The 24,447-nt window shown below is 38.2% G+C and overlaps 1 protein-coding gene across 1 annotated transcript in view; it reads left to right on the top strand.

Annotated features, from left to right (window-relative positions):
- Window positions 1-24,447, top strand: part of ZDHHC20 (zinc finger DHHC-type palmitoyltransferase 20) — a 50,645-nt gene that overhangs the window by 19,910 nt on the left and 6,288 nt on the right. The window contains exons 3-12 of the mRNA XM_059829957.1: window positions 4,333-4,427; window positions 7,936-8,056; window positions 9,428-9,497; window positions 10,718-10,750; window positions 11,560-11,680; window positions 18,108-18,240; window positions 19,879-20,005; window positions 21,282-21,371; window positions 22,503-22,618; window positions 23,017-23,094. Coding sequence (XP_059685940.1) covers window positions 4,333-4,427; window positions 7,936-8,056; window positions 9,428-9,497; window positions 10,718-10,750; window positions 11,560-11,680; window positions 18,108-18,240; window positions 19,879-20,005; window positions 21,282-21,371; window positions 22,503-22,618; window positions 23,017-23,054 — 944 coding nt within the window. The 3' untranslated portion in view covers window positions 23,055-23,094. The remainder of the gene's footprint in view (window positions 1-4,332; window positions 4,428-7,935; window positions 8,057-9,427; window positions 9,498-10,717; window positions 10,751-11,559; window positions 11,681-18,107; window positions 18,241-19,878; window positions 20,006-21,281; window positions 21,372-22,502; window positions 22,619-23,016; window positions 23,095-24,447) is intronic.

Below are 24,447 nucleotides of genomic sequence, written 5' to 3'. Positions count from 1 at the left end.
TATCTGTAAGCTCTGTGTAGTGAGTAGATTAGTGCTAGGAAACAGGGTAAATATTGTGAGGTTGGGTCTGTTTAGCTTCTAGTACCACAAGCTTGGGAGGATGACAAGACCTGTGAGTAACGCAACTATGATTTAGGTTTGCAATGATTTTTAAATGGGTACCTTCTGAGAACAGAAAAAGGAGAAGAGAGAAGGAACTGCAGCAGATCCACAAGTCCAATTTCTCTTTATTCCTGAACACTCCCTGTGACCTGAAAGACTTCTGGAAGAGGAAGAATTGTTGTTCTACTGCTTGCTATTTCCAAACAGCTTACCAAATTCTTCAGTACCCCATTCTTTAGGACTGGTTAGAACTGTGCAAAACAGAACCATTTCAAAGGTGGCTGCACACTATAATTTTAAATTTCCAGGTCAAGTGGTTAAGGCCTTGTTTTGACAAACTTTACGGGTAGTACTTACAGAGATATGAACTGACCAAAATATTCCGGCATTCTTGTTCTGCCACTTCTTTTAATTGTGCACAAAAACTAGTCTAAAGAATGATTCAATTCCAGAAGTTCAAAATACAGGGGGTTTTTTATAGAACTTTCTTCTTTTTTTTCCCTGTAGAAATACAAATGATTGATGAGATATTTGTTTGGGAGTTATTTCAGCTTATGGGGGGACATGAGTGCTAGATTAAGCATAGATTTGTTTGGGAGTTATTTCAGCTTATGGGGGGACATGAGTGGTAGATTAAGCATAGATTTGTATTTTGACTATCTGCAGAGGGCTGTCTTCAGAGTGTGAGACCATGGGTAAGAGACTCTCATCTCTTAAATATTTTTGCAAAAGAGCACAGAATTTGAAGCTAATCGAGCAGTTTTCTTCCTGGTGGGGAACATCCAGGAGAACACTGTGAAAGGAAGGAACCTTGGTGGAATCTGTCTTCTTTCATCTTATAATGAAGAGGTGAAAGAGTGGGAAAACCTCCAAAATAGACTGTAAGCCATTCAAGATGGGAGCTGTCTCTTACCCTGGATTTTACATCACATTGCACAGCTGGGCTTCACCTAGACTTCACAAAATTCTACAGATTGCTGCTGTGCTTTACTGTTGACCTATATATGAATAAGTTTTACTCCTAGTTTCTTCTGGAAAGGCAAGATCCATGTCTTGGTTAAGGAAACCTGGCAGAGCAATGATGTTGGTGTTGCATAGTCAGATCTCTGGCTTTAATACAAATGCAGTGCCTGTCTGACTGAAGCAGGTGCTCTTAAATCTACCAGAGAAGAAAAATGCTTGATTAATTAATGAGACTGACAGTATTATTGGCACCTGACTGTTAGGCTTTTAATAGCTGTCACCTGCATGCTTTTTGCACCTTCAATTCTAAAGTATGTCACAGGCATCCTGCATGCATAAATTTCTTTACCTTGGAGGTTGATCTTAAAATGAGATGTGAAGTCTTTTTTCATTTGAAATGAAACCTGTTGTAAGTTTTATGAAGTTCTTACAAGCTAATTCGCAATAGCCAGAAAATAACATCAGAAGAGTCAAAAGGCCAAAGTACCAACAACATTGCTATGTAAATCAATAATGTGCATCTTAGCAAATATATTTTGCTCCATATTTCACTGTATTGTGTTGAAAGCCTTTTACTCCAGTACTCACTTACAACTTTTGATTAAATTAGTGGCGATTTCTTCACCCCTTTAAGGCTAATTGTTTCTTTGTAATTTCATATTCTTGTCTAGATTTATATCCGTTAGGATAGGGGAATAAAGTCAACTCTGAATCTCTCTTAACAATATAATATAATTCTGTTATATATTATTACGTCTCTGTAATCTGACTCTGTCTTGCAAGCAGTGTTAAGAATGATTCAGAAAAGGATGTTAAGGGCAAATCTTAGGAGGGCTTAGCATATTTTAGGAGGATGCTAAGAGCATGTCTTAAGACATTGTCCTCCTGAGGGCATAAATTATGGTCTAATATGCATCAGTGCCTTTAAAGAGAAATGACTTCACTTGGTCACAGCATGGCACCAAGAATCCTGGATTCCCTTAGCTTAGTCAGGACTTCCTCATGACTGACTCTGGCTAAACTGGAAGATATTGGGGTTTGAGGTTTTTGACATATTTTCCATCTGGCTTGTAATTACAAGCAAATGAGCTGAATAGGAATTAAGCTGGTTTATATTTGTACTGGAAACTGATGCAAGATGTTTCAGTGAGTAGTCTGCAGAGGACATACTGCTACCCAAAACGGTGGGTAGATGGACTGCCAAAGTAAAGCCATCAAGAATGGTATCTTCCCTCCCTCCCATTTCTTGGGGAGCACTGACAGGACAGACACATGTAATCACAATGGCAGCACAGGAGTGGGAGAAGAAGCAAGAACTTACTCAGTGCAGGGTCAGTATGGACTGCTGATTGCAGGCTCTTTCTGCCCTAGACTGGGTGGTGCCCATCACTGGAACAGCTGTGAAAGTCTTGCTCTTCCTTGAGTTGCCCCAGTTTGGCTGCTGAGGACAGGCCCTTGGCTTTTAATGATGGTGACAGATTGCAAGATCTCAGTTATTGCAAGAGTGCAAGAGCACTTTAACAGCAGCCTCTTTCTAGTAAATACTGGTAGCACTGGCACAGATCTGTACCCTTGCTGCAGCCAGCCTTGGTGCCTGTTATGCTGTGTGTTGTTGGGGCATTTACAGCCTGTGACGAGACTTTGAGGTTCTGCTGTTTGAAGTGTTGTATGTGGACTAAAAATAATCCTTCAAAAGAATCTGAATTCTGGGGGTGATTTTTATGGACAGAATAGAACTGTTTACTGTGTAAGTTAGTTAGTTTTGCTGTGCCTTGCCCTCCCCTGTGTCTCATTTCCTCTTTCCTTCTATTCAACTCCTCTCACCCTCTTCTTCCCCGAAGCTCTGATCTGTGCAGCTGATTCCACTCCAATTTTATGTTCATTTCTCCTCTTTTCCAAACTGTTTTCTCATGCTTTAATTGCTTAATTGCATTATGTTTGAATGTGTATAGTATGTTTTTAATAAAAGACAATTTCTAATTACGCAGTGCCTAGTACAGTCATACACGAGGTCTTTCCTATCAGGACGACAATTTTAGGATGGCTTTAGAAAAAGGTTTTGCTTCTTGCATTTTCAGTCAGCTCCACAGCTGAAAATTTGCCAAATCTGTCTGTAAGGTTGGAGGAGTCAGAGGCAAAGGTAAAAAGCATCATTCTCTGAAGAAAGCTCAAATACAGTTTGTTTAGGTTTTTTACTGTAACAAACAATGAAAATCTTGAAAGATGATAAATTAAGAACACGTCTTCTGTGACTGTGCACATGCATTTTCTGAGCTGTTGGAATTTCCCAAAGTTTCGAGCCTGTTGTGCCATCCATGTAGTATGTCATACAGCTTCTTAAAGGACTCTTTATGTGCATGGTAAAGTAGGTCAAGTTTCCTTCTTCCTGCAACTGAAGGTAATATAAGTGAAGATAATGTAAATATTTAGTATGACTTCTTTTCTAAGGCTTGCTGTTCTGGCACAGCTGATCTGTTTCCTCTTGACAAGTGGTAAAAGAAACTGTTAGAGGAAACAAGATTGGAAGAAGCTTCCTGGGTCATAAGGTCTGGGTGTCCGGTTTTTAAGGCAACCATATTACAGAGACCCATTCAGAAACTGATTGAGCTCCCTACTAAAGCCACCTACATTTTGTTGCCACTGTGACTATAATAGCAGGACTCTTCCGGATTATATTCCTGTGATGATCTGCAAGAAGATACCCAGACAATTTTTAACTCTCAGACAGCTCTCATCTCAGAGTGCAGTTCTCTCCAAACCCCTGAGTTGGAGTTTTTACTGTCATTGATGACCAGTGCCTTCTACAATGGCACAATACTGTGCAGTTTCTATTTGAAGTAGAAATTAAATTGAATTTTGTACATCGGTTATCAAGTACTTTACTATAATCTAGAACGGAATTGTAGCATCTTCTTTACCCAAAAAGGTTAGTCACTTGCATGCAACAGATGAAGCTGTTGTTCAGTTCTGGGGTTCTTTGTTTTCTTTGGTTTAGTTTTTTCCCTTCAAAGTCTGTTTTGGAATCATACCTAAAAGCATATTATTTCCTTGAGGAATAGCAACCATCACATTTGGTAATTTTTTATTATTTTTTTTTAAGTGAGCACTCCTAGAGAGCTAAGTCTACCCAGGGAAGAGGGCTTACCATAGCTTAATTTTATCAGGTGATTCACAATGTAGTAGTTTAGCCCTCATCAAAGATTGGGGATTTTATTTCTCATTCTTTTCAGCTATATTGACCAAACTCTTATTTGTATTTTATTGCAGTTGTCTACCTTGTGGTTTTTCATCTGTCATTTGTCATGTTTGTATGGTCCTATTGGAAGACAATTTTCACATCTCCTGCATCCCCCTCTAATGAGGTAAATGTTAGAAAAATGTCAGTGCCTTTTTTATAAATAGTTGAACTGTTTTCAGTGATGAAACTTGTTTTGCAGTATTGCATGATTCACCTTTTGCTTCTCATTATCTAAAATAGAACAGCATGACAGTGTATCATGAATAAAAATTATCAAATTACTCTTAAAATACTGCATACTTTGTGTAATGACATTTCCTTCTACGAATTTCACTTTTAATTTATCACAAGTTTGACAGTCATGCACAGTGCTTTGCTATGAAGTAGCTTGCTTGAAACCTGGAATTTTTGAAACTGATAAATCAAATACAGTGACAACATTTTTATATTTCCATTTTAGGCAGTTTGGACCTTTGTTTGGGTGAGAAAAAGTAGTAATGCAATGTATGCTCATAACTTGGAGGACTGAACCACTTAGTAGTAAGTCAAGGGTTAAGGTTTAGTGACAATTGAGAAGTAAATACATAAAGGAGCTTTACATAATGGCTAAAGAATGCATGATGACTGTAAGAAGTTTTGTTTTGAAAAAGAACGGTATTAATTGCAGTAAGTCTGAGATGGATTACCTTGTTTTCTATTTTCTCTAAGGTGTGTGTATGTAAGGATTAAACATTGGCACCAAATTTAAAATACTTCCCTTCCCTGGTTTTATAAAGCTTTTAAATTGGCTAAACTGTTTGAGGTTTTGGTTGCTCTGTGGGGGTTGAATTTTTATTCTATTTTTGGTAAGACTGACTTTCAGTGCTAATGTCAACCTTAAACATTTTTGAAGAGTTAAAACCAAGCTTCTAAGGAAAAGCAAACACTGCTCTGCAGTGCTTAATTATGGCTTAGAGATCTGTATCTTAGAAAGCTGCAGAATATAAAGTGAAAAAATCTAAAGACTATTCTGCTGTTTAGCTAGGCAAAAAGAGTAGTACTGAATGGTTAAACCTAAAAATTCAAAGGGACTTGTCTTCAGGGTGGTTTGTTTCAGCTTTATCTAGGATGGTTCTGCAGAAAAATGATAAAGTTAAGCAGGTTAGCTAATTAAAATGTGGTTGGAACCGTGTTGTTCCAGGTTTTGTAAAGCTATATGAACTAGAGCTGCTTATAAAGCTAATGCCTAGTAACTTTTACTGTCTGCTTGGATTCTTCAATAATAGAAAACTCCTTCTGACAGTACTTATACTGTAGTTACAGTAATGTTGTAGAAAGCTTTTCATACTCAATGAGTAAAAGGGATGATTTGGGCATATGGCATGTAATGAATATTTCCTGTATCAAGTGTGGGGGTAGATCAGATTTAATACAATTTTCTTCTACAGCTACCTTTAAAAAGAAAAAAAGAAAAAAAAACCACAACAACAACAAAAAAAACCACACAAAAAAAAACCCCACAAAAAACAACCAAACAAAAAAACCCACCACCAGTTTTCCTCTCTCTGGGCAAGTCCCTTCTGTTCATGTACCAGTGAGTAATTTACGCTAGTTTTACTTAAAAACAAAACCTGATTTCAGAATCTTCCCATTGTATGAGAGTATGAACATACATATTTTTAGTCTTTCAAATTAGCCATTCTTGCAAAACAAATAGCATCCTGTGATCTTACTATCGAACTAAAAAAAGATTCTGCAGCTGCTGTTGTTTTAGTGTAATCCCTGTACATTTGTCATAAGAAAGAACAATCAACATTATACAAGATCCAGAAAGAGGAAGGAAACAAAGGGACTCTTTCTGTTTTCAATAAGAACTGCTGGAACCTCATTGGAAATTCTGTTAGCTATGTGGTAACAGACAACTTTTGATGTCTTTGAACATATCCTGCCATTGTCCAAAGAGACTGTGGTCTCAAAGCCCTATTAATTTCTGAAATTAGAGCAGAAGTATAGCTGTTCGGAAAACCAAAATCCTATCCAGGATTTTTGGATTAATATTATGATGTTACTTGGACAAATTTAAAAAGCTTTAAATCTTGTGATTTAGTTCCTTTTCTGTGCATTAATGGTTTGCCATAGAAATGTCATCTAGAAGTAGTATTCCATGTTTAATGCCACCTCCGCTTGATTGCGGGTCATGGAGACAGGCATTTGGTCATCTAGCAGATTCGCAAGGGCAATAGGGAGGAAGGTGTATTGCTGACATGATGTTTCATATCTGCCTTAAACTTTTTATGTGAGCATCTCTAGTTTTTATATTTGACTGTCTAGCTTAGAGACGGATATTAAAAAATGAGGTCAAACTCTTGGCGATGACTGCAATGTTAAACTTTAATTTCAGTCTTCACATAGATTGATCCTCGTTTCTGATTATTTAAAAGGGGATTATGTTTTATGTTTCACCCTTGAATGGTGAGTAGGCTTAATAACTGGGATGATACTACACGTAACAGGAGACTTAACTAGATTCTGTGAGATATGAGGCAACTTATTTGCATTCTGGGTTAGGAAATAACGCGGAGAAATTGCAGCAATGTCTTACTGCTTCCTCCTCTCTGTAAGTGGAGTCTTCGTTGTTGCTTGCCAACTGACTGTAATCCAAAAGAGGAAAAAGTACAGGTTGAGAGGAAAATCCATGTGAAATAATCATATACATGTTCTTGGAAGGAAAATGTGGTCATATTAAACCACACTAAGCCAATTTTTGTTCCTGTTTTACACACAGCATTTTCCACTCACTACCATGAATACTTTGTCTATGTGCACTCATAAAAAGGGCTCTTGTAGTCCATGCGGGAATCTCAGAGTTTAAAAGTGCTTCAGAATAGAAAAATACCAAAAGAAATAGTGAGTTCCCCAACTCTGCAGGGGCTTGTCAGCGCACTGGGTTTTGTGGGGCTTAAATGGTAAAGCTCATAATTTCAGTGGATACTAAACTAAGTGTTTCACAAATGAGTAAAAGCTCTCCAGGTTCTTCTGGTAAAGCTTTACATTTCAGGGAGGCTTCAACAGTAATGCTCCTCATGCTTTACTCAGAATTGTAACTCTCTCTGAAACTGTACAGGCTTTGCTGAAGTTGCTTTCAGTACAGCTCATGGATTTTGAGACTAGTGCTGACTACTCCCAAGTAAAAATTCCAGTAAAACTCTTTCAGCTTCTATGCTGAAGCCATGAAGTCGGAGAGAGGAAGTGGGATAAGAGAACTTTAGTGCCCTAGCAGCAAAGGACTGTTGCACCTTTCTCTTGTTCACAGATCACTTAAATTTAACTCCTGATAAGCATAAAGGAAAGGTTACACCTCCTTAAAACTACCCTGAGTCTCTGGCTTCCTTTGTGTTGAAGGGAAAATGCTATAGATAAAGGAACAGAGAGAAAGATTATTTTCTTTAAAATATGCCCAGGACCATCTTGGAGTTTTGAGGATCTCCTGTAATTCCTGCAGCATTCTGCTTTTCTTTACATGGGGTCTTTTGGGTGTGTGGGTGGGGGTTGTCCAAAGGCATAGGATCAAGATACATAGGGTCTTTTCCTTGGAGCTTGACTAGAACACAATTAATTTCCTCTCTTCATTCCATCTTCTCCCTCCCTGCTAGTTTTGCTTGTCAAAAGCTGATAAAGAACTATATGAGAAAGAAGAGAGACCAGAATCCCAGCAGGAGATTTTGAGAAGAGCTGCTAAAGACTTGCCTATCTATACGACAACAGCATCGAGAGGTGAAATATAAAGATAATTCTGTGCTCCTGAAGCTGCTAGTTTTAATACAGTGAAATTCATTTGATGTCACTGAATGAACGATCTATTAATCACATATTGCAAAGGCCATGACTTTGTTTTGTTATTTGTTTGGGCTGGTTTTTTTCCCCCCCCAAGAGAAACTGAAGTCCTTTGTCTGGGAATCTCAACATGTAGCCAGTATTTGGAATTTAAAAAAAAAAAAAAAAATCCTCTTCTAGCAAGCAGATAGATTACAACATTTATCTCTAATTGTGGTTATAAAAAATAAGCACAGCAAAGAAATACAGCTAGAAATAGAGAAAATTCAACTTTTTACTCAATTTTATAATCATTTATATCCCCCTTTAAAATTCTTTTTCTGAGCTGTATCAGTTCAGCAGGAGGAGAAACATCATACTTAAGGCTAAAATTTAAGAACGAGTAAATGTTGTTTCATTCCCATCTGTAATTCAGTACAAAGCTAATTATGGGCTGTTTCTGTATTTGCCTTTAATACATATAGGCATTTTTATTCCAACTTATATAGGAATGATCTGTGAAACTGCTGTCTTATACATATGTATATTCATATAACAGCTACATTTTTAAAAAATATATATCTTTTTCTCTTCTTGAAACTAGCAACACTGTAGAGTTTTCCAAAAACATCAACTGCTCAGAATAACTGTTACCAGTTTACTGTGACTTTCCGAAGTCTAAGGACACCTGGCTTTTTTGAATACAAGCCTCCCTTTCAGGGAATCCCAGTCTTAAGTTCCTGGAGTGGTCTGGGAAGCTCTTGCCAGCTCTTAGCAGTTCTGCTTAGCTGTAGGTGTTGGCTTTCCTCCTTTCAAACTGCTTATGCTGGTGTCGTATTTCCATTGAAAAGAGCCTGAAGGCTTGTTTAAAAATATCCAGGAAAGATGAAGAAGAGCTAATTTACTGAACAGTCTACTAGATCACTATTTGCTGAAGGGGATAGAGAAAGCTAATGCAGAGAGTTGGCTTGCTGAAAGAATGTAGTTTTACAATGGGATGACTGAGTACCCTGTCCAGAGGTGAAAGCAAGCAAGCAATAGGGGATCAGTGCCAGAGGATGAAGGATGGGAAGACTGGGGAGCCCAAGAGTAAATGGAAATGGACTCAGTACAGTAGTAATAGATGAAAGTGTTTGAAATACTTTCACATGATACATTTCTTAAAAAAATCACAAGCATATACCATATGAGAGTAGGCACATGAATCTCTGTGAGAACAGGTGTGGCAGGGGAGGGCAGGAAGCTCTTTAAGATTCCGTTCATGTTAAAGGGGGAAAACCTTTATAACATTAAATGCGTTCTAATGACTTGACCCTTGCCACTTGAATGCAGCAATCAGATACTGTGATCGATGCCAGCTAATCAAACCTGACCGCTGCCACCACTGTTCTGCATGTGACATGTAAGTTTCTGAATCTGGAATGATGGCTTTTCTCTCTTGCTATCATCACTGTAGCATGTTCGTGTCTTCAGTGTGTCAGCCCTTGCATAACAGCAGGTTTTATTATTTGTTCCTCTCTCAGACCCTCAGTACCAGGATTTCACGGAAGAGCAAAGTTCCTCCTGTTGGTGCAGTATTATTATTGCAACCCCATTGTCCGAAGTGGCAAAACTTTTTAGGAAACCTGCTTGTAGCTTTGTAAAACAGTGCTTATCTTTAAAAGAAAAAAAAAAAATTGGAAAAGTCAGTGATTAAAAGTGAGGAAAGGCAGGTCTGAGATACCAGCACAGCAAATGCTTATTATAGAACTTTTTTATCGTATCTTGCTTCTGCAGCCTTGAAACAGATATGTGCTGCTAATAATGCTAAAAATGTTTATCTCAAAGATTGACAATGCAATTACATGCCTTAACCATTTCAAAGACATCACTGCTGTTCCCTAGTCTCATTCTGAATCATCGGAGAAGTCTGTAAGGGCACTAAAGACTAAGGCTATGAGTGAGACTTGAGTAGGCTGAGCTTGAGGAAATCTAGTAAACTGAAGAACCTAATACACATCTTTTGGCTAAAATCAAATTTATTAGTAAATACAGTGAATGTCTGTGTGTCTGAGTGTCTAGTATCTGTCCTTATACTAAAACTGGATGAAAATGGCATGTGGACTATTCAAATTACCCACTGTGCTGCTCTTTTCCTCAATTAGCTTTAAAAACTAACCAAGCAAGCAGCAAACAAAACAAGGTAGCAAAAATAGCCCTAAGGTAGACTTAGTTGAAGTGAATGCCAGGCTAACATACCTTATCCATACAACTCTGAAGGGTCCTTTGGATTTATTTTCTCTCAATGTGCACATAAAACTAGTGTGGCTTAATGAACTATTACATGATGTTGCTCAGTAATGCTCCCCATGTTAATTTACAAGACTCGCTTCATAACTCTTCTGAATCTCACTTTGTCCTTTTGGGTGAACAGATGGCTGCTATAATACAGAGAATTGGCATGATTGAGAAGGACTTGAAAAAGATACAGTGGGGCAAAATACTTTAAAAAACCCACCAAAAAACAAACAAACAACAACAAAAAAAACCCCACCAACCCCTGAACCTGTAGAAGCCAAAAGTATGTGTCTTAGAAAGAAAATGTATTATTTGCTTTAACTTACTGGAAATTATCTCTTTCAGATGTGTATTAAAAATGGACCACCATTGTCCATGGTAAGTTTATTAAAAAAAAAAAAAAATCAGTATAATAATGATGAATTAGATCCTACATGATGAATTAGATGCTGCTTCAAAAATGCAACTTTGAAGTAAAACTTGATTTTCACATAATTTCTTGAGGCTTTAATATGTGAAAATAAACCTTGTTCCCGACGTGTGTTGCAACATAGAGTTGTAGGCCCAGTAGCACAAATCATACAGTTTCTCCTTATAGAGAGAAACCCTGGTGTTAACGAGACCTATGAGAAATGGAATTTCTTTCTTTTAGTTTGGTATTGTTACAAGGAGAGGAGATCGCCACTACACTGTGAAAATCAGTTCTGGAATCTAGATGATACATAAGACCCGCTCAGACAGTTACTCTTCTACAGTTTGTATTCACTGGTAATCAGTAAAAATATTACTTGCTGTCACTATAAAAATACTGCTATCAGTAGTTGACTTGAAGGTAGTTTTGTAACCAAGGCAACATCCACTGAAATTGATGGAGAGGCTTGTATTATCTTCTGCGATGACTGCAGTTATTTCATAGTGTGTGAGACGCTTCCTATACAGACTGTATGTATCATACGCTTTGCCAGCTCGTGTCCTGTCTTGTAGAACTTCATGGGGGGCAAAATTTATGTGAGAGGCCCAGATTATTTGGCCTGAGGAAAAAGACTTCATTCACAATGGTGGCTTAAAATGCTTCTGAAACACTAGTGCCAGACTGTTTTGGACATACCACAGACATCATACATGTTATGCTCTGCAAAAGCTGAATGTATATCATAGTAACCTCTTTCTCTTTCCCCTCCTTCTAGGGTGAATAATTGTGTGGGATTTTCTAACTACAAATTCTTCCTCCTGTTTTTAATGTATTCCTTACTGTACTGTCTGTTTGTTGCTGCTACAGTCTTGCAGTACTTCATAAAGTTTTGGACAGTAAGTTCTAAGGCTTTTTTTTGTCGTTGTTCATTTGTTTAATCCTGCATGTGTTATTGGAGGCTGCATCAGCATGTTGTCACTCACCATTTACTCTGTTCCGTAGTTCATTACCGTTAACAGCATCAATCGAAGTGACTGAAGCAGGACAACCTTCCAAATATTAATGAATTAAATGTATTACACTGCCCAGGATGAGTAATTGGAAGAAGTTCTGATGCGGACACTGTGCAATTTCTCTGCCTCATCAAAATCGAGTGGCACAGCTCAGGTTTTTTTGACTATTGGAAATAGATATGTAGATATAGAAAGAACGGGCTATCAAGCAATTACATATATGTATGTGTATATATATACATACACACGTATATATAAAAATACTGACATATGTGAAATATAAATAACAATTTTGTATCTTCCTAGACTTGTCTATGGATAATCTGCTACCAGATAAAGCAGATTAATTTCTTGGGAACTGACTGAGCTCTGTTTTAGAGTCCCTACACAGGCGTGTCTGAACTTTATACTAGTGGCTTTTACTGATCTGATATGGGTAGAATTCTAAGATATGTACAGTTTTAATGATATACATCTTCCTTGCAACTATTATTAGATGTCAAATGATTGATACACATATATGCATTTTAGTAGATCTAATAACATTTACGTGAACGGCAACCATCCTTGTACATCAGTGTTATATTCCTCCTATCAGTTTTGTTCCAGTCACATTCCAGGCTGAAGAGGGTGTCTTCTGGCATTGTTCCCTTTCATCTCCAAAACCTTGTACTATGCTTACGCTTAGGGACATGGTTTAGTGGTGGACTTAGCAGTGTTAGGTTTATGGTTGAACTTGATGATCTTAAAGGTCTTTTCCAAACTAAATGATTCTATGATTCTATGCCTTCCTGTCTCTAGTCAGAAGAGCTAGCATCAGAATTCCCTTCATCAGTTTCCATTAACTAGCATGGGAAAAACCACTGTAAGTGGAAGGCTCTCCATCACATCTTTATAAGTAAATAACAGGACATATTTCTTAGATGCTAGTTACTGTCAGAGTAACCGGGAAAAGCAGTCATTATCTGTAGCTGTAGAAATAATCTTCATTGGAGCAAAAAGATGTTGCCATGTCAGGGTAAGAGAAGCTTGATTATGTATTCAGAATAGCTGTACTTTGAGACAGTTTGCATTAGACAAGTAAGATAAATGGTGCAAAAAGTATGTTTGTTTGTGTTCGTCTGATTTGCCAAAGTACTATGTTTCTCTTAGTCTGTCAGTTCTGTATAGCGGCCTGTCACTGGAGAGCAAGGGACTATGTGGGAATTGAGCTGTCAGTATTGTGCAAGATGAAAGCCATAAATGTATTTATCAGTTGTAGCTGTAGCTTGACAAATATTTCAAATGAAATGGTCTGATTCTGCTGTTCAGTCTTGCTTGACTGTAAATAGTTAAATTTTTAATTTGTGAATGTGCCACTCCCAAACATCTGCCTGGCTGCTTTCCAGTGCTTTGTATGCAATTTCTAATGAAACTGTAGATGTGCTCTTACATATTTACCAGTCAGTGCTTGAGCAAAAAAAATGAATTTGCTTTGTCACCTCACTTCATAAGTATTAGTGCAACAAAAGTCCACAGGACATCTGACTACAATGAACATTTAACACCAGCATTTACAGCAAGGCTGTTCCAAAGTCCATCAGACACAATCATTGAAGTGGACCCTTGAGCAGAGGAAGTAAACTTAAGAGGGATTTTTATTTTTTTTTATGATTTAGTTGTTAAAATTGCTTCCTGCAAGAATGGGCTACTTCTGACATATGACAGTAAACAATGTAGCTGTGTGCTTGCAATTGTTGCTTTCATTTCCGGTTAGTTCCAAGACAGAATCTGGTGATACCGTGATGCCTACTCATTAGAGTAGGTCTCTGACTAATTTTATTCATATTAAATCACTTATTCCACAAAGCTAATATTCCTCTGATCTTATAATAGCCTGATTAAAATAGACTTCCAGAAAGAGGTGGCAGCAGCGTAATCATGTAGGCTTGCCTAAAAGGTTACATACTACAGACACACTAAATTTTGCAAGTGCTATTGACTGCAGAACAGAGTCCTGGAAGCTTCTCTCTAGAGTCCTGGAAGCTTCTCTCTACATCTGTATCCAGATCAGAGCAGAGTACTGCTGGCACGTGCTGCCTGTAGGCTCCTTCAGTGTATTGCTAATGCTCAGCTTTGTCTACTATAGCATCAGACAGATTACTGTTTTGACACTTTCAGTTGAGCCTCTCTAGATGTTGGTTTTTCCCCCCAAAGCTTGACTATCAGAAATGTTATACTATACCTTCAGAAGGTAGTGTTTCTTTATTTGCTTCCTCATAGATGTTTTTCAGAGAAAGCGTACAACAAACTGCTGTATATATCCAGTGTTGGGATGAAAGATGAACTGCTTCTTGGGGAGTGTAGCCTTCGTCACTTCAGAACTTGTAATGAGGTTGTGAAGGTGTATGTGCTAATGACACAAGTTTTAGGAATCCATTGGTTTGCACTGTTGATAGCACTTGCACAGAGACATGACACACATATCCAGATACTTGCAAACATTGTGCAACATGCACACCTACCTGCCTCTTCTGTTGAAAAAAGTCTTTGTGTTTCCCACTTGCACATGCAGGATTTTTACATAGCATCTTTCATGCTGTATGCAGAAGTGCTGAAGAAAGATCTCTAGACGGTTTGTACAGTGGTGGAGCAACCACACTGGCTGTAAATGGTTACCACAGGCTTACACACTAAGGCGGATGTTAATCTGTTTTGTAGATCAAGGGAACGTGAATGACTTTTTTTTTATGCTCATAACTACTTTTCCTTACACTCATGAAATTTTTATTTCTACCTAGGAAGTTGTCAAAGATGAGCAGATAAAACCTCAGTTTAACCAAATGTATTTGACATAAACACCAGTGCTGGCTGAATGCCCAGTCCTTGATGCCTTGTTTACATAATGCATGGTGGTACTTCCCAGTGGATATTTGTATCTACTCCCATTCTTGCTGCACTCCCTCCCCCTTGAAACCAGTATATTTTCCAGCTGTTTTCAGTGTCTTTCATTGTCCTCCAAATTATTTTGGCAATCCTGAGTATAGCTAATTCAAGGATGTGATTTGTGTTCCGGATGGATGGCACGTGCTTCTGCAAAACTGTGGTTGTATTAACAAAAAAAAAAAAAAAAAAAAAAAATCCTTAGTTAGAACTCAGTTCTCTTGCATATACACATAAGGACATACACCAGATCTTCTGAGTTTTTTCTAGATTTAAGCTAGACCTAGCTACTAAAAGAGGAGTAACGAGTCAAGCTCTGACAGCACTTTTTTGTTATGGGTTTTGTTTGAGATTTATTGTGACCTGGTATATGCTCTAATGACTTTATGTTCATGAAGGAGTTTGTAGGGGACTCTTTAGAATAGTGACTGGCTTCAGTCTATTACAGGTGCTAAGTAGCCCAAATTTTATTGGCAAATTGCTTTCCTTTGTAAGCTCTGCAGCTCTCTCACCTGCAAGTCTCTGCTCCTGTGCTGCTACTGCACATAATGATTTTAAATAACTAATGTCTGAAGTTTCACTCTCTTTTCACATGCTGTGGCATGTGGACTGCTGCTAGAACACAACTGTGAATAAGCCTGTTATACATACTCAAAGCCTGCCAGCTTCTCTCCAGGAAGGAATTGGCCTTTTTTGAAAGATGCTTCAGTTCTGCAATTGGCATTCAAGGACTTAAAACCAGTGGCTGAAACTGGGTAGTCAGAAGAGCTAAATGCTCCCTGGGGATCATGCAGATTAATCATGCATAATTCAAAAAATCTTTCCCCAGGTTATAGAGATACTGTTTTAGGAAGATGCAACTGAAATAAATGTATATTTTCTGGCCCACAGAAAACACAAAGACTAAGCTGCTACTGCTCTTTGAGCTTCAAAATCAACTGGCCTGAGAATTCTTTATAGAGTACTATTTTGTTTAAATATGCAATTCCAAAAGAGTCATAGAAATAGAAGTTACAAAAAATAATTAGGAAACTGGGAAACACTGCAGTGTGCTCTGAGGTAGGAAAAGTCATCATAGCTTTAACATGAAGCTTAGGAATAAGCAGCAATTGGAGTATTTATTTTGCTAGCCTTGTTTTCAAGGGATCACAAAACACAACATATCCCTACAGCAGGGGGGAGAGGGACTGCTGCACAAACTGTCTAAGCAAAACTGCATTTAAAAAAAAAGGCGGTAAATTAGGAACCTGGACTTAGACAGCAGTTCAGAAAGCTGGACTCTGCTATCATTTGCTTACTCTAGCATGATCTGATAGTAGCCAGCATTTTTGCAAATGCTGTATATATCTGCCTGACTCCAAGGTAAAAGTTTGGGCTTTCCCTAGGCTTTCTGCACAGATTAATGTAACTTAAAAGCCGTACATCTTGCCTACAACAGATTTGTTAAGTGCTAGCATCTTAGCTAAGACTGCTAATACCGCTCTTTAGGTATAAAGTTTGGAATTTAAAAGCTAATTTAACCTACGCTTTCCTGTTTCTTGCTTTATTTTCTTAAGTACTGGTTCAATTTCAGATACTACGCTAAAGATGCATCCCACATACAAATCTCAATATTGAAAAATATTGGGAAGAAGAAAAACTGTACTGATGTGTTATGGGTTCTTTTTTTAAACAAATAAAATTGTGCAAAGAATGGCAATTTATTTTTTTATGGTTTTGACTGAAGCTACATCTAATGGTAATAGATATGTTCTGAAGTCAGAAAGATTTTGTCATTTATAAACCATTGCTTTATATCTCTGGAGTATTCTGAGCTTTTCAGACCTTTATGAATTGTTTCATCATACAGAATATTCACATAAGCCTTGCTTGTGATAGAAACAACTAGTGAAGAATGTACCTGTGTAGTCATGCTGTTCAAGCTGAGGAACCACTTGAAAATGATCCAGCCACAATCTGAATAGCAATGCTTCTATGCTTCAGTAGAAAATTTCATGCCTTGGAAGTTAGTAGCGTGCTCGTAGGTACTCTCTCCTCCATTCTCTTGGAGAACAGGGGCTGAGGCTGCTGATGGGCATTGGAACTCGGCACGTCCGAGAGCACGTGTGCACACCAATCATTTGTTTCTTAACAAAGCCTGTGCTGTTTTCAAACACTTCGTCTTAACATAATACTAGTGTTTAATAAATTGTCTTTGTTTGCGCAAAGCTTTGCCGCAGGAAAGCTGCAGAGAATTGTCCAAAGGTAAAATCCAATATTGCTGTAATTATTTAAATACTGTTCCTGCTATGATTTTTCTAATCCAGTCATTCATGGTAGCTATTTACGCCATCGCAGAAGGAAGGAGACTTGTAATCTGTTGCCTGTGAATATAGGCAGTGTACAGGGATATAGATACACCTATGTGTGCTTGATCTTAATTGGTATGTGTTTTAGTCTAAAAAAAAATCAGCCTGAGATAAGTGGGTATACTGAATGAGCTAATGGAAAAAGTAATGGCAATAACGCTAACTAAACAGCTGAACCAAAATAGCCTTTCTGCTTTCATAGTGCTGTTAAAGGTCAGCTAGTTAAAAGTACTGTGATTTTGAGGATATAGAACTGGAGTAGTATTGTTACAAATCCCATTGGCCTCTTGAAAGTGCAAGCTTAAAAATAGTTGGGATTGAGGGTGGAATCGACTATCTGATATGGGTGGGAAGTTATTTTTAATACGGTGGTTGTACTGAAATTGTTACTTCTCATGTAGATGTTCTGGTGAATCACTTCTGCCTGGTCAGACATGACAAATTTGTTTTGTTCGGTACATGCTGGTTGTTGCCTAAACCTTAGAGATCATCAAAAATTGAAGATCTGTCCCAGGTCTTATCTAGGAGTTGTTCAGTCTTGGAAACACAGTATGACACCCATTTCCCTTTTAAGTTCCTTATAACGGTTCAGAAGGAGGTTCAGCATTCTTACCTTGCCAGGAAAGGGTTTGGAAGGTGTTTTTTGTATTTTCTTCCCTTCAAAGAAAGTGATTTTGGACATGTTTTCCCTTTTCTCCTCGGGTGTGGCTGCACAGTTAACATTTTTTAATATAGGATTTTTTTTTTCCTTGCCCCCTACTGTGCATTTAAAAAACTAAGCCTCAACTATACATAGCACTATCAAACAGATGAACATATGCATCCATGATAGGGAAGGGGTACCCATCAGCTTTAAATGGTGTTACACACCAGTTTAACATGATATGGAAGGAAAGCTAGGCTTGTGCTTTTTTTTCTTCATGGAGAGTGAGGTGAAAGACCTATAGCAGAATGGGTGTAGCAGAAAAGGTTTAGCAATAATACTGCATTAGTTGCTAAAAAGTGTTAACGTATTAATCTCTCTCTCTCTTTCTCCCCAGAATGAATTGCCAGATACCCATGCAAAATTCCACGTACTATTCCTTTTCTTTGTGGCAGCCATGTTCTTCATCAGCATACTGTCACTCTTCAGCTACCACTGCTGGCTAGTTGGCAAAAACAGATCAACCATAGGTCAGTTAATTAGAATACAGAACTGTTCCTTGTCCAGAAAACCAACAAGTCAATGAGAATTTGAGGCCTACAGGATATGCCATCACATATAAACGGAATTTTTAAATATTGTGCAATAAGAAGCATGTTTGGTGAAAGTAATTAAAGGTGAAACATAGGGGAAAAATAAGCATGTGTAAGGGTCCTCTGCTTGAGCCAAGCATGTAGATTCATAATGAATGTTCATTTCTTTTGTTTGTATTTTTGAGATCCCTGAGCTGCTGTGCACTTTTGTTGTGTTTTTATATAGTTTTAAGTATATATAATGCAATTGCTACTTGCCAGTTACCCTACTGGTATTATACTTCGAGTAGCTGGGTGGCCCCAACCAAGGTGAAGGCTTTACTGGATATGAACATGCTACATTTTGAACCAGATCCAAAAGAGTATTTGTAAATCCTGTGAAATAAAATGGACCTCACTATTAGGAAGTGGCTTGTAAAAGCAATGCAGTAAAAATGGAAACACTGATGCACGTTTCCTAAATAATAAAAGAGATTCCTTTAATTTCTATGCCTAAATGTTTTAAATGTCATTGACCAGTTACAAGCAAGTTACATGCATTAGTTAAAAAATCTGAAGTTCTTGCTAAAGCATTTTTGAAAGTGTTTTTTGTGGGCTGGGGGAGACAGGGACTGGTGGGTATTTCCACAACTGAGTAAGTCAAGGTTTTATACCTTTCAATGGAAGTTAAATTTCTATACTCAAAAATAAGTGGGTTGGTTGCAAAAAATAATTTTCAGGTTGCTAGAATTTTTTGATGGAGGAAAATTAATTTTTTTTGATTGCATGACAGAAGAGTTGTTTGAGTCTTTTTCTTTTGATATATCTATAGCTAAGGAATATTCACAGTCTCTTTTTTAGCTTTGAAGAAAATTTTAATATATTCCTTGCCCAAAAGTCAGTGGTCATAATTGGCAACAAAGTACTTTATTTACTTTCTGGATCATGATTGTAATCTGGATCATGATGTTGGTATGGGGAGAGCAATGAGTTCTCTCAGTTCTTGGCCAAGGGTGTAACCTGACTGACTAGAAAAATGGTGGTGGTTTGCTGTATTTCATGGTGTGTCTGAGTTTCTAATTTAATAGATCTCATCTTTCCCTGATACCATGGGATGCTCTTAATTCAACTTCAGACCTTGGCAGAAGTGGAAAAAAACTATCCTCTATGGATTTAGGTCCAGTAGTGCTTATGGTAAATTGCTTCTAGAAGAGGAAGTCTTCTGCTCAAAGAAGACTTACAAGCTGAAGAGAGAGTTAGCCATGAATGAATAAGGGATGTGGTATCTTTGGCATGCTGATGGTACTTAGCCCTGTCTCAGACCTTATGTTAAATGTAAAGAGAGAAAGATGACTGTTGTGCTTATGTGACTTTCTTACCTTTCATTTCTATTTTTGTCATTAACTCTGTGATTTTTTTTTTTTAATGCTGATTACCTGAGATGACTCTTCCCACCTACCCCCACCCCCCATAATACACATCAAGATCATCTCGGCTTGCCTGACACTGTTTTCACAACAGAGATTTTTGAGTCTGTTTATTCATCTTCCCTGACTCCTTATCACTTTAGAGATAATGCATGTTTTTGTTTTACAGAAACATTCCGTGCACCCACATTTCGAAATGGCCCAGATAAAAATGGCTTTTCTCTTGGATGCAGCAAAAATCTGAGGGAGGTGTTTGGAGATGAAAAGAAGTATTGGCTACTCCCTATCTTTACCAGGTATTCAGTCTGAATGGGAATGAATTGGGAAATAAATTGAGTCCATTACTTTCACATTGTTTCCCCTTCTCCTAAAAAATAAAGCACAACTGAAAAGCCAACTTGTAAATCCTAAACAATGAATATTGGTGTAGGGAAAATGTGCAGGAGAAAAATGAGCAAACTCTGCACAGGGTTTTCATTCAAAGACAGCAGCCTCACTGACAAGGGCCTTCCAGATACGAGAGTTTGGGAAGCTTTGAGAAGTGTATTTCAAAAATTGTACACCTTTTCATGGTAGTATTAGTGTCTGATTATAGAGCAGAAATCAGCAACTCAGAGGAGATCCAAATGCTTGAACTTGAGCGGCACTGAAACAACATCAGTTTAAAAACACTCCCTCTTACCCCTGAAAACACCGAATAGCTTTCCTTTTGCTGTAGATGACAGTTTCGGTATTGAAAGCCACCTGAGAAAGTGCATGTAAATAAGCAGCAGTGCAAAAAAACCTCAGATACGGTGCAAAATACTGGTTTTAAAACTTCAGCTGAGCCAGTGGTAGGGAGTTGCCAACAAGCATCAGAGAAGCTTGATGAAGCAAGACTGACCTGCTGCCCACTCTCAAAAGTCAGCAGAACAAAGTAGGAGCCATGTTTCAACACTGCTTTTGGGGAGTTGTGTATCAGTTTAAAATGCTGGTGAACCCATTTGTGAAGCTGAGGTCTGGTAGCAAACAGCAGAGGTAATAACAAGATCTTAAGTTGCCTCAGTTGTTTGCTCAACTACCATGACTTTTCGTGTGATTAAAGTCAGAAGCTATATTGTAGATGGATCAGTCTGTTTTGCCACCACATTTTATCCTGATTAAACTTGCTTTAAAAGGAGGCTGAGCTAACCTCAAAATGGTGGGCGGAGGGGAGAGCATGGCCACTAGAGTATTATTTATGCTACAGCGTCTGGGGTTGTAAATACCAGATAGTCTGACTACACGTGCACGGTGGTTTGGGGGAAGGCTAGAGCTACAGTCTACAGAAACACAATAATATTGCTGAAGTACATAGACTAGTGCTGTGCTCAGCAATCTATACTGAGTGACAGGGTGGGAATCATTTGAGGTCCAAGATTTAATTAACTGATCACCCGGCTTAGTGGTAGAACTGCCTTGGCTAAGTCTGGAGTTCAACGCTGCACTCCAGTAATTGATTCGAGCCTGTAGCATTTGCCTTTTGCATAGGTACATGTTCAGTTCATTTAAGTCAACTACAAACAGTGATTTGAATCTTTGTTTCTGATTTAGTTTGGGCGATGGGTGTAATTTTCCAACTCGTTTGGTGATTATGGATCCAGAGCAACTTACTGTCTCCAGCCAAAATGAACCTGCCAAAAGGTAACTATAGCATTTAAGATACTGATTTTGCACTGTTCTGTACTTCATCTGGAGAAAAAAAATGTTTCAAAATAATTTTTTAATTTTTTTACACTCCTTGTCAGCTTCAGAGTGAATTTGTAAGTCTTCAGAGAAGGACAGAATGGGTCAAGACTAAAAAATGGTGCTGCTTGATGCAGAAAGTCTGTTTCTTAGCTTTGACCTGTAACAGAGAATATGTCTCTAAGGAAACAGTAATGCAGAAAGTAAGAGAGCTTACTGGCTCTTAACAATCAGAAAAGTCCTAGGGAAGACTGAATAATGGTCCATGGAAAAAAAAGTTTAAGGTATTTTTTGGAATGAGAGGAAGGCAAGGTAGTATTTGTATTTCACCTCCTCTGGCATGCTTAAAAAAGGGACGCTGAGACACAGTTTGCAAGAGAAGTAGATCACTGGTTTTTAGCACTGGAGGGTTTTTAGCTCATTACTTTTTATCCCTCCGAATTTGCATGGTTTACATCTTCAGTGTATTTTCAGGAAGCCTGCTTTAGATTCAAAGACACGGGAGTATGTGAAGCTTCTGGGGGTGTTTACATTTGCCATTTTAGAAGTCTTCTGTATAGTTTGATGAATTTGTTTGATGAAGGTTGTTGTCAACAGCAGTCACCTGCGTTATCAGGCATTAGGAGGGTTCAAAGGCAATACTGAGAAGTTGCTTCCAGTGCAACACAACCTGTGGAATTTACAGAAGAGCAGGGCCCTTGTGCAAACAGAGTATCCTTTTGCATTAGCAAGATGTTCAGCAGAAGGCCCCAGCATTTACTGATGGAATAAGATGGCATTAGGTTGTTCTTCCAGACAGGACTGGTTAGGTTTTCTTTTTAACTGGTTGTCAGTATGCCGCTTCTTGTCTATCAATCTGTGCTTCTTTTCCATTACAACTGTGAGTAGCCTATGTCAGGTAAGGGTTTAGACTGATGACTTGAACAAGCCTATAGGAGAATTGGGGTTGGGGGCCAGGGGCCATTTTTAGTTGGCAGTGTAGGGTTTTTTTGTTTGCTTTGCTCTTAAATAACTTCACTACTCTACAAATGTCTGAAATAAGCAGCTACTGCTATTACAGAAATCCTGTTGACTTTGCTTACTTTTCAGCTCTGGAGCCAATCAGTCTTTTCCTACTCGACCACTCAGTGAATCACAAAATCGATTGCTAGCCAGTGACAGTCAGTGGGTGGAAAGTGGCCCTGAAGAGGAAAATGTTAAATCAGGTAGCCTGCGCTGTAACACTTCTGGTGATTCTGTGATTTTGTTTGTGGTGGGTTTTTCCATTTTATTTTTAGGCCTGAAAAGTCCTTAGGAATTGGTTGGAGTCAAGTAGAAGAAAATTTGTTCCATAGAATCAAGTCAGCATGTTTAGAAATTAAGACTAACTTGTGTCTCGTGCTCTGCTCCAAAACGAGTTATTGCACTAAGGTAATGGATAGATAATTCTCACTTTCGCACCTCCTGTTCTGAGATTTTTAGATTCTTTTACGTTTGATTAGGGTGAAGAAAATATTTTTCTAAAATAGGTACAATACGATAAATGTGTTTTCTGGTTTTAAGTCTTTGCTGTTTGTTGTGCAAATCTGCAAAAACACATAATTGAGATTCTCTCACATTTTAGGTGCAAAAAAGCATATTATAGTTTCATTGGAAAGCTGATCTCAGCTTATTACTAACCAACCATCTCAGTGAGAAACAGGTAAGACCAACATAATTGATTGCCATTTCTGTATATGTATGAGTAAACTAAAATACACATCTTGAAGTCAAAAGTCAGTAGTCATGGAATGCAGAGGAGTCTTCTGATGTTGGATGAATAATAGAAAAGTCTAAATAACACTCAGAATGACTGTCCAGAAGACAAGAATGGGAGTAATGCTGCAGTGCAGGAAACATGGGCTGGCTAGGTCGGAGTCAGACTAATCCTGTAATTTAAATTGAAGTGGGTAGTGCTGGATTTGTTACCTGACCAGGGAAGAGACTCTAATCTGCTAAATAGGCAATTTCAAGTGCTGTCTTGCGGAAGCGCAGTTCTTAAGGAACAGCTCCTTAACTGTTTTCTTCTTAATCGTATATTGGTGGGCAGTGCTCTGCTCCTACACTTCAGGAAGCTGTGTGCACACAAGGAAGCAAGGTCAATAGGTAAATGTTGGTGTCTGCGTAGGGACTGCTTCGTCACACTTGGAATTGACAGTGATGATCTTTTATGTAAGAGCTCGGCGCACGCTTTGCATTCAGGCAATACAGTGAGTGCTGCTGCATATATGAAAACTTCCCTTAGTGTATTTCCAGTGACTAAATTAGACTTCTTTTATGTTGACTTCATACTGTGGTGAGCTTGTAAGCTCCCATGAAATTTTTCTCTCTGGAAGAGAAACAAATCTTACTTGGACAAGTAGTGACCGTAGATGCTGAGAGCTGAGTCATTCAACCCCTCTCCCTTCACCCCCCCACCCCCTTCTTTTTCTTTTTTCTTCCAAAAAAATAGGAGACAGAACTTGCAAAGAATTGCCATTTTCTTTGGAAAGAAAACACAATACTTGAGTTTTGTGAGCTCAGTAATTTTAGGATCACTTATTTTTTTAATTTTTTTTTAAATAAGCCTTCTGACCAAGAATCATTGCGGGGGGTGGGGTGGGGTGGGTTTGTTTTCAAGAAAAAAAAATCTGTCTAAAAGGTCTTTGTGGGGGATGGTGTGATGCTTCAACTGATGTTGGTCAGACTGCTCAGTGTAAACTCATATAAAACCAAAATTAGACTAGTTAGTGGTACTTCTGAAAAACTTACTCAACCATGAGAACCCACCAATGATGAGTTTTCCCTTTGCAACTTTTCTTAACACTTCATATAAATGAGCAAATGACTGTCTCAGCAACGGACTCCTTTCGGCCTCTATACAAAAACTAATCTGATCTAAGGAGGTTACTAAGGCTTTTCTATTCTTCACAGAAAGGAATATATATCTTCTGAGAGCAGTTCATCCCAGCAGCCTTTGATAGGGTGTTATAGAAAGGTCTTCATCTTTATTTCCACTGACCTAGAGAGCATAAGC

The sequence above is a fragment of the Gavia stellata genome, chromosome 1 (genome assembly GCF_030936135.1).
Source record: "Gavia stellata isolate bGavSte3 chromosome 1, bGavSte3.hap2, whole genome shotgun sequence".
Lineage (NCBI taxonomy): Eukaryota > Metazoa > Chordata > Aves > Gaviiformes > Gaviidae > Gavia > Gavia stellata.
This window is presented reverse-complemented; position numbering and strand designations above follow the sequence as displayed.